The sequence below is a fragment of the Sceloporus occidentalis genome, unplaced genomic scaffold (genome assembly GCF_023333645.1).
Source record: "Sceloporus occidentalis isolate IW3139 unplaced genomic scaffold, rSceOcc1.0.p SCAF_1, whole genome shotgun sequence".
Taxonomy (NCBI): domain Eukaryota; kingdom Metazoa; phylum Chordata; class Lepidosauria; order Squamata; family Phrynosomatidae; genus Sceloporus; species Sceloporus occidentalis.
In genome coordinates, this window is record NW_028316981.1 from 150324083 (window position 1) to 150334698 (window position 10616).

General features: G+C 39.4%; 1 protein-coding gene across 1 annotated transcript in view; it reads left to right on the forward strand.

Moving 5' to 3' along the window:
* Positions 1–9919, forward strand: part of PECAM1 (platelet and endothelial cell adhesion molecule 1) — a 55641-nt gene extending 45722 nt beyond the window's left edge. The window contains exon 16 of the mRNA XM_089476950.1: positions 7954–9919. Coding sequence (XP_089333076.1) covers positions 7954–7983 — 30 coding nt within the window. The 3' untranslated portion in view covers positions 7984–9919. The remainder of the gene's footprint in view (positions 1–7953) is intronic.
* The last annotated feature ends 697 nt before the right edge of the window (positions 9920–10616 follow it).

Genomic DNA, 10616 nt, shown 5'->3' on the forward strand with positions numbered 1-10616 from the left:
CGGCACCAACAAGCTGGAAATATGGGCGACACAGAGCTGCCCGTCTGTACCCTTAGTGCCCTGTCGTTTTTTTGGGGACTATACACTTGGGCGCCACCATTTTTACGCCCCCTGTACGTACTAGGGGTGAGGCCTAATTGGACGCTGCATCCTCGGCCAACCCCTAGTATGTACTGGCCCCGTACATACGGGCAACAAGAGGCATGCCGGCACCAATTCTAGTGTTCGGGAGCGCACACACTCCCAAACCCTAGTCTGTACAGATGCCGCCATCATGGTGGCCTCCCATCCACATGGGGATTGCCATGATGACGCAAGCGCAGCGCAGCGTCCGCATGTCACGGCACCACACTCACTTCATCGCTGTGTGCCAGGACACCAATGATGCCTTGGCAGTATCACTGAAAAGAGCTACATTTCGCAGCTCCTTTTTGGGATGGATCGTTGCCACGTCTGTGTGATTGCCACTGCAACAATCTGGGGCAGAAAAGGGCGATGTCTTGCCATCCCTTCCTGCCCATCTGTACTGGGCCTTTATTTCCCATAACATTAAGGTCTGGTTGTAAAAGTGAAATTACAGGGATGAATTATCAGCAAGACCTTAATGGTGACAAAACTGAACGTATCTGGAATGGAATGACATGGGAGAGGAAGGAACAGGCAGGAGATGCTGCAGCTGCCTTTTCTCTCTGCCACATGGAGAGATTTAAAGGTTCTGACAGCTGTTGTCTTCCATATAAGATTGCCAGGTGAAATAAGGGAGAGGGCTCCTGTATCTTTAAGGGTTGTGTGTACATAACTTGGATTCACCTTGACCTATGGTTACCTCATGGATTTTGTAGGGTTTTTTTTTAAACAAGGACTACTTAGAGGTGATTCTACCAATTCCTTCCACTGAAATGTAGCCTACAGCAGCTTGTATTCATTGAATGACCTCAATCAAGGAACCATGACCCTTAGTCCTGCAAGATCTGAACAAAGCTGTTCAGGATAGTGTAACACGGAGGCATCTCATTCATATGGTTGCCATAAGTCAAAATCATATTGAAGGCAACTAACAATAACAAACTTGGCATTCATTGGTAGTCTCCCATCTAAGTACTAACCAGGACTGATCCTGATTAGCTTCCAAGATCAGATGGGATCTAGTTGTCTTTAGGTATTTGGGCCTGGTTTTGTAGAAGAGGAAATGTTAGCAGGTGGTGTTTGTCATGGAAGCAGCACTTGCTGAAATTCCCTTTGCATGACAAGAGCCACCTACTGAACCTCCTATACAGCCATTAAAGGTAGGGGAGCCCTCTCCCTTATGTTACCTGGCAACCCTACTTCCATGTGTATTGAGGCAGCAAATATACTGAGGGGTTTAAGATCCTGAATCTTATCCTTGAAATAGGTTCAGCAACTTGGATAGCTCATTAGATTCAGCTAAAGATTCACCATCCCGACCACACATGAAAGGCATGAGCCATCACTGTTTAAAGGGAGATAGATGCTCCTCAAAACCTGTTTCATGATCCTTGCTTTCTTCACCTGCTGTTTTCTGAAACTTAAGGGCTTTTTTCAGCAAGGGCTTTCCCACAGCAATTCTAGGCAAGGAGCTTGGCTTGTCTAATTTAATAACAGGGCAGAGAGAGAACGTGGCACTTTTCACAAACAAGAGGTCAAGGGCTGCTTCACACTTTAAAGATTTTGTGTGCATCCTTTAACATACGAGGCATCTATTATCACTTAATTATTTCTCTATATCTTCAAGGCCAAAACATGTTGCAGCAGTGAGCCTCCAGTTCTTTAAAACATTTGTGGGAAACATAGAATGTATATTTAAAGATATAGCGGTGTTAGTCTGTAGAATTAATATGTATAGAGATTTTGTAGCACTTTTTAGACTAACTGAAAAAAAGAATAAAAAAATAAAGTTGGAATCGGCCAATTAATTATAGCTTTTAGCCTTGATGTTTCCACTTCCTCACCACATATCTTAGGTACCGGCTTTCTCTTTTCCCAACATGGCATTTAGAACTTTTAACAGTTACACCACTCTTCTATTTCTTTAAATTCTACCACTATAGAAAGCACTAAATTTAGCTGAATGAAGTGGAAATCCATCAACCTCTTCAAGAAACTTGCCCAGATACAGACAGATATCTTCTTTCTCAACAAGTGCAAACAATGGGATGCCGTTCTTATGTGTGTGGGGCTCTACGTATCATGTAGAGCTCATAGGTTCTACTCATGCTGACTGAGGTGCAAGACACACCGCCCAAAAGCAACATGCCAGCGCCGAAACTAGGGTTCCAAAACACAGCACAACCACATGCTCCAGAACCCTAGTCCGTATGGGTGTCATCATTATGACGGCATCCTCTCCACAAGGGTGCCGCCATGATGACGCTGCCACCATGCAGTGTCTGCACATTGTTGTGCATTGCCAATGGCACACTCGTGACGTACGCAACGCGCCACAAAAAGAACCCAGAAAAACCAGGGTTTTTTTTACTGCAGAAGGATGCCACACGGTTTGGCTGCTACGGTGTCCTTCTGCAGTTAAAATGGGCAAGTGCAGACCACCGTTTCGGGGCGGTCTGTACTGCCCCTGGGTCTGAAGTAGTCAACATTCCTTTTTAGTTTTCTTCAGTTAAACTCCTGCACTCTTGTCTGTCCCTGGCTTCCCCTCCACCATAAGCATCTGAAGAAGTAGACTAAAGTCTACGAAAGCTCATGCTAGAAACTTTGTTCTTTTTCTCTTTTCTTCAGTTAGTCTCAAAGGTGCTACAAAATCTCTATACATGTAATTAATATGTTCAGCATTCTCTGGAGTTTGCACAAAATAGGTTACTTGTTCAGGTTTAAACAATAATGTTTGAAGGAGAGTCCTCAAGAAGATTATAATCTCAAGAACTATCAATTTGGTTTTAAGTACACCAATCAAAACTTACTTATGTGAACATTTTTAGATCAAAATAAACTGTCTTAAATCCAAATTGGATCAAGTCCTACATTTAAATAATATCTGAACAGGAAAGAGTCTACACAACTTCATTCTGAACATATTTCACTGCAGGGATATATGGGATTATTTTAACATGTCACCTACCTATCCCATAGTCAAGATGTTTGAACTCATGGACCTCCCTTTTCTAATTATCTAAGGCAGAATTCTGGATATCCTGATCATCACCATATTGGTGCTCTCTCTCTCTCTTTCATGGCAAGTGGTCTCATCAGCTCTTTGCCTTCATACGGAATTCTGTCTCAAGCTAGTTTTTGAAACCATTGTGAGCAAATTTTGAATTACTCAGAAAGGAACTGGGTGGGGGTTTCCTTCCTGGAATCAGAGCTGGCAATCTTTCTGTGCTATTTAATAGCTACCACCAGTTTCTGAAAACATATTAAAAGGAAATATCTTAACAATGAGACAACCACTTCACTAAAGACGAATCTGGTATTGTGTTTGACTTGCTCCAGCCGTACAACTTGACTTAATTTGCTACTCCCTCTTCAACTTTCTTCTCCATTATCTTTACTTGCTTTTTTCATGTAGTTGGTATGATAGAAAAGTCTCTTACCTTTAGTTGATGCGGTGTACACATTATATTTTAAACAGCAAATTAATAAAGAAGTAAAGGATGCCATATTGTAGGATACAGTCTACTATTCAGACAATTCCCTGCTTTTATTCTTTTTATTCTTTCTCTTTCTTTCTTTTATTCTTTTTTTACTTTATTTGTACTTTATTTTAGCAACAAATAATAATAATAATTTATAAGTATTGTTGTCATATAAAACACATTCCAATACACTTCTGTTGTTTCTTACACATTTGTTTAACATACACTCAATTATTTTCTTAATTTTACATTGGTACTTCCCTTCATTAATCTGGTTTATAAAATCATCTTTTTTTTTCCTGACTCCAGATTTGAATAAACATCAGTTTTTCAAATAGTTTCTCAGGCTTGTTATTTGTACTCTTTCTTGTTTTTGACCAAATAATTATCCAATTTATGTTATTTTCCTTTTTCTCTGTCATAACCATTTCTTTTTACATTATTCTACTACTGCCCAGTTGTCTTCTGTCTTCCTTGTCATTGTCATTAATTTGTCTAAAAGTTTTTGCATATCTATTAGTTTCATCAGCCAGTCAGCTATAGTTGGAGTTTCTTTTTCTTTCAATTTTTTTGCTAGTAGTATTCTTGGTGCTGTACCCTCCAGTGCACTTTTTTGATGTGTTTGTAGTTGTGTTTATCATATTGAGCAGACATATTTCTGATAACATTTGAAAGTCAGTTCTTAAAATTTCACAAATTGTTATGTGGATCTTTTTCCAGTAATTTTTCATGAGAGGGCAATTTCACCAAATGTGATATCATGATCCTACTATTTGATTACACCTCCAACATTTGTTTTTTCTCAATTTTTTATAATTTTGAAATTTTTAGTGTAGTCAAATACCAGCATTCAGTAATTTTTAAGTAACTTTTCTTTAAGTTCTGCCATTTCATTCTTGAATTTTTTTCCTTGAATAAGCTCAGATTTCTATGTCTATTTCTCTTTCTGTGTCCAAGGACCATTTAATCATTGCATTCTTGATTTGATCTTGCTCTAATTCTCTTAGTCAAAGTAATTTATAGAATTTAAATGTCTTCTTTTTCTCTGTATTATTAAGCACTTTGTCTAGTTCATTTTCTTCTTCCCTCAAACCTTCCAGTTTTAAATCCATTTTGAATGGAAGCCAATGTAATTTAGGATACAGTTCTTTCAATTCTTTCAGGGGCTTCATTGTGTATTTGTATAGTTATTTCTTTAAGATGTCTTAAAGACATCTAATGCTCACAATCTTCCTTGGAATGCCTCATGTGGGGATATCCATGTGGGAATTTTTCTAGAAAATGTCTTATTTTGATTCAGCTAATTCCTTAATAGTGCTTTCCTAATATAATAGTCTTCAAATTCTTTGTGTAATTTGTGGATGCCTTTTCTTAGTGCCTAGTCAGTGATTCATTATTTAAGATGGGATATGATATTCCAGTAAAGAATACAGCAGTTTTAAATATCATGGACAATGTTTTGCTGTTATTGTGACTGTGAAACACCTAGAAAGTTGATAAATGCACAAAATTGTAACTATGGCCCGGTACAGACTGACAGAAAGTAACAGTCTGGGGCCAATTTTAGGGCTCGGGAATGCAGAGCGACTGCATGCTCCTGAGCCCTACCGTGTGGCGGCGGTGCTATCATGGCGCAGCCCCGTCCACATGGGGGCTGCCATGATGACGCGCTTGCGTTATCGATGCATGACAGTGCACCAATGGTGCACTCATGCCATCTGCCGCATGCACCAAAAAGAACCCACTTTTAGCGGATTCTTTTTAGTGTAGAGGGAGGCTGTGCAGTTTGCCTGCTGTGGCCTCCTTCAGGAGCAAAAATGGGTGCCTCCAGCCCGCCCTTTCGGAGCGGTCTGTCAAGCCCCTATGGGTACATTTGGATATGCCTCTTGTGTGACATTTTGTGGTCAGTCCTCCTCAAGTGAGCTTACTTTGAAGTTAAAGTATATCTCCCATCTGGAAGCTTGGTGGGTGTAAAGAAAAGAAATTGGAAATGTTATAAGTATTAACTTGTTTGAGAAAAAAAACCATTGATCACTGCATGATAAAAGCTGGATCCTGCAGGTAGTTACAGGAACAACACCTGGGAACCACTTTTAATTTTTCTCTCCCCATGGTCCATGAATGTTTAGATGGTGATGTGAACTGGTCTTCAGTAGTCTTTGGATTTCACATAAAGTAAAAAGAAAAAAAACGCAATTCCACAAACATTCCAGATCCGAAGGGTAACCCTTCAGTGGAATATTGTTGTTTGTTATGGATACATATGTTGCAATGTTATATATAATGTCCTACATCCTGCTGATCAATAGCAGGCAGGTATACAATGTACAAAGTGGAAATTACATGTATAGGGGGGAAAAGAAAAACAGAAAAAATGTGATAATCAGTTAATTGAATTAAGTAAACTCTTGAAGAAATATGTCATAAAAAGTTCATAGAACAGTTCTTAATTTTCAATATACTGAAATTCACCAAAAGTCCTTTTATTATCCTGTTAGCCAAAATGCTGAACCACTGATCAAGAGCAGCAGTTGAAGATTAAGAACTGTTCTATGAACTTTTTATGACATATTTCTTCAAGAATTTACTTAAGTCAGTTAATTGATTGATCACAGTGCTTTTCTGTTCTTTCCTAGATATGTAATTTTCACTTTGTATGTCATGTGCCCATCTGCTATTGATCAGTAGTCTTCATATATTAGGTTAAGTTGTTTTTGGTGGTTCATAGTTGTGTTCTAGATCCTGCATTGTCAGATGTAGGTACAACGATGAGGTTCTTTTGCTGTATCTATGTCGGATGATCCGGTCTCCCCAAACTGATTTAGAAGCCAACCAACCAAAGGAATTCCAAAGTGCTGCAGAGGGAGGAGGTGAACCACATCCAGTCTCCTCCCACCAGTGAAGTATCATGTAAAAAACAACCCAAAGACCCCTACAAGGCCCTATCATAATTGCTTTTCTTATTGTGCCTTGCTGTGAAAGGGACCTGGATGTGTCATTTTTCAGTGCCCTTCTCTCTATGCCTTAGAACTCCTTAGTTTAGCTGCCTGGCTTTTAGGGTGCGTTTCAAATCATTCACATTGATGGAAATGGTGCCATGACCATAAATGTGAATTGCAATTTTTTTGATGGCGTAAGTCTGGCTTACAATATCGTAAATACTGAACAGAATGCCAATCAGTGTGTGTTTTTTAACTTATAATGTGCAGTGTGCCATTTCCCTAGCAAAACATGCATCTGGGGCATAGTTTTCCCCCATACAAAATATTTTATCCTACTGATATTTTTTCTGATGTTTTAAATCAGATTTGACTATATTTAAAGCCCATGATATGTTGAAAATATCTCCCTTCAATATAGAAGAAAGCATGGGTGTTTCACTTCTGAGAGGAGCAGAGCATCTTCTCCCTCATAAAGGAGGCCTTGGCATTCCCATGGCAGCTAAATATACATTTTAGCTCCATAATCTCAAGGCTGGGCATTGCCAATGGCGTGTGTCCCCAGGCAATCCCAGTGTGTCCCCAGGCAATCTTTTATGAGGCTTTGTAACACTGGATGAATTATGAAGTTGAAGACTTTCATGGCCAGCATCCATAGTTTTCTGTGGCTTTGGGGGGCTGTGTGGCTACGTTCTGGAAAAATTGATTCTTGATGTTTCACCTGCAACTGTGGCTGACATCTTCAGAGGGTGGTGGCATGGAGTGTGTGGAGTATATATATCTGTGGGACCCTTGCTTGGGAGGAAGATATGTTTTTTTCCCCCTGTTAATGGTGGAGTTTGTGTGTTGCACTGCCCTCTGAAGATGTCAGCCACAGTTTCAGGCAAAATGTCAGGAATAAATTCTTCCAGAACGCAGCCACACAGCCCAAAAAACCCACAGAAAACATTGGATGAATTTTCTGTATTTGATCTGGAACTCTTAAAAGGATTGAAGCCCCTCCTAGTGAGGCAAAATTGATCTTCTTGTAATGGTAGCTACTGCTCTATTCATGATATAGCAAGGAATTGGAAGTTGTCCAAATGGACTTTGAACTCATGTGTTAAATTCTAAGCTCCCAGTTTTGTCACTGAAAATCCAGATGTCTATATTTTGCTTTCTTTTCATAACTTGGAGTTGAAATTATATACAGTATATAAAAACCCTAGGAATTAAACAGCATGTGTTGCAGAACTATAACTAGTGTTATATTTTTAATTTAAAATGTTTTTATTAATTTTGAAGGAAGAACATTTAAAATTCAGAGGGCTATTGCATTTGCATGTAATTTCTTTTTGCAGGCTTGATGTTAGTTTTTATACTATTTTAACTGGAATCTTACATTATTTTAATCTCATTGCTTGCAGAGAATAGAAGATTCTCCTGATGGGACTTAGAAAACCTGACAACAAACCTGAGTGAAAACAAGATGGAAGATGTTCCACCAGTTCCAAACATTCTGCAGCATTTAGGTGCTTTCAGAAGTCACATTCTGCTTGAGCTGTTGTTGGTAACCCCTGTGGGGTCAACCTGACATTCATACAGTATTATTGCTGTTCAGCCATTGCAACAGAGTGATGTACGCTACAGTTTTTTGTTCTGTATTTTCCTTAATGTCACACTAATCAAACCAGTGCGTGCACATGAACGTTTGCCATCTTTCTTGGGTTTTTTTTTTGTTTTGTTTTGTTTTGTTTTAATCCTAGAAGCACTTATGGAGAAAAGATAAGCCTGCCAAAATGTCTGGCACCTTTCTTGTTTTTCTTTTCTTTTAATCCTTCAAGTAATCATGGAGAAAAGATAAGCCTGCCAAAATGTGAAACAACATCTGGTCAATTCCCTATGTTCCCTAAAGACTGTGTAAAGCATTCTGGCAATTTATTAGTGACAGAAATGCTTCTGGTAGCAATACATGAGAGTTCTTTATTATTCCTGTATTTTGCTCATAGCATCATTCATGAGGAATAGCCTAATTTGTGAAGTACCATTAACATATAGAATGTAATTTTGCATCCTCCATGGAATGCTTTATTGCTACGAGTTGAGACTCTCTTATCCAGAATTCCAAAATCTGAAATATTCTAAAAAGGTGAGATGGGCGCGTTCCAGACGCGCCAATAGTACGTGCTCGGCATATACTAGGGTTACAAAAGGGTGTCCTTTCCGGACGCCCTAACCCTAGTATGTGCCGAGCACATACAAAATGGCAGCGTCCAGGGAACCACAGCAGACAAACCGCGCGATTCCTTGGCACAGCAAAAAGAACCCATAAAAAGCAGGTTCTTCTTGCAGTGTGGTAATGACGCCTCAAGGCGCCAATGGCGCACTTGTGGCGTCATTTTGACGTAGCGGATGCTTAGCGTCCAGACATTGCGGCATGGAAATGACGCCTCAACTGCGTCATTGGCGCCTTGCGGCATCATTACCGTGCCGCAAAAAGAACCCGCTTTTTGTGGGTTCTTTTTGCTGTGCCAAGGAATCGCGCAGTTTGTCTGCTGCGGTTCCCTGGCGCAGCAAACACAGGCGCCGGCAGACCACCCTTTTGGGCGGTCTGTAAAGCACCCTGGTGACACCTTTCCTTTCTGATGGTTTGAAGTACACAAACTTTTTTCCATCAACAAAATAATTTAAAATATTGTATAAAATTACCTTCACACTATGGGCATAAGGTATATATGAAATGTAAATGAATTTCATGTTTAGACTTGGTGCTCATCTCATTATGCATCTGCATGCAAATGCGGGTATTCCAAAATCCTCAAAAAACTAAAATCTCAAACACCTCTGGAACCAACCATTTTGGATAAGGAGACTCAAACTGTACTTCTCTGGGGTGGGCAGGTAAAAAGTGTTTCCTGGTATGCATATCCTCTGCCCCCATGTTCATCTTTGTAAGAAGCACAATAAAGATATCCTTCCTGCCCCTCTATCTACACCATACATTAAAGTCATCCAGAGTTAAAACAGTCAATGATAAATGGCTTATACACAAACATTTTACAAATTGTAGTTACCTCTGTGGTTACATAACAATTTATCTAACCAGAAGGATTAATATCCATTTGTCAAACTGTGTTTATTGTGATGCACAAAAAGGGTGCGCTTTTTGGGTGCTGAATAACTAAATATCAAAATGCTGCACTATAATGTTAAAAAAATACCTTTTTTAAAAAAAATTGCCTAAACAAACAACACTAAATTATGATAGGATGTTTGCAACATATGCCCGATGGAAAATGTACATAGGGAGAATTTTCATCATTTTTCCCTGTCCAGATGTTATTACACTGAATTTGATGAAGCATTTTATTAAAGAAATTATTTGAATGTAAATTGTGGTAAAATCCTTTCTTTTTTCTTACTTATAACACATGTTTAAAGATGTTGGGGTTAGACATGGGTTCAGACTGAGGTCTCCATAAAAAAAATATGAAAAAAGTATATGAGTGCTTGGGAAGTAAGACTATTACAGACTGCCAAAATAAAGCTGCTTGGGGTCTCTTTGGAGGTATGCTATTTAAATGATGCCTGGGTCCTAAGAGTCCGGAAGTCGCGCCAAAGTCACACTCCACTCCTAAGCACTGGAGTGCAGCTTTGGTGCAGCTTCCGGATTCTTAGGATGCATGCAACATTTAAACAGCATACCTCCAAAGAGACCCGAAGCAGCTTTATTTTGGCAGTCTGTAACAGGCCTTTATTAACATAATTGGTTGAAACTGACTAATGTAGCCTTTGGAGTTTATCACACGTGAAGTTTGAACTAAAATCCAAAGCAAATCCAAAGGGAAGGGGAAACAAAGTCAATTCAAATCCAAGGCAATTCACGTGATTAATTATCTCACATGAAGAGCGGAATTGTGGTCATTCTTGAGGCAAAGCAAAGTGAGTGCAAAATAAATTATCACACCAGTACATACCATGCGGAGTCACCAATTTGAATTGGCAACCTTGCGCATGCTCAGTGGGGCTCTGAACACATTGTGAACCTTTGCACTTCCGGGAGGGCACTTTCTGGTTCCATTTTCACATG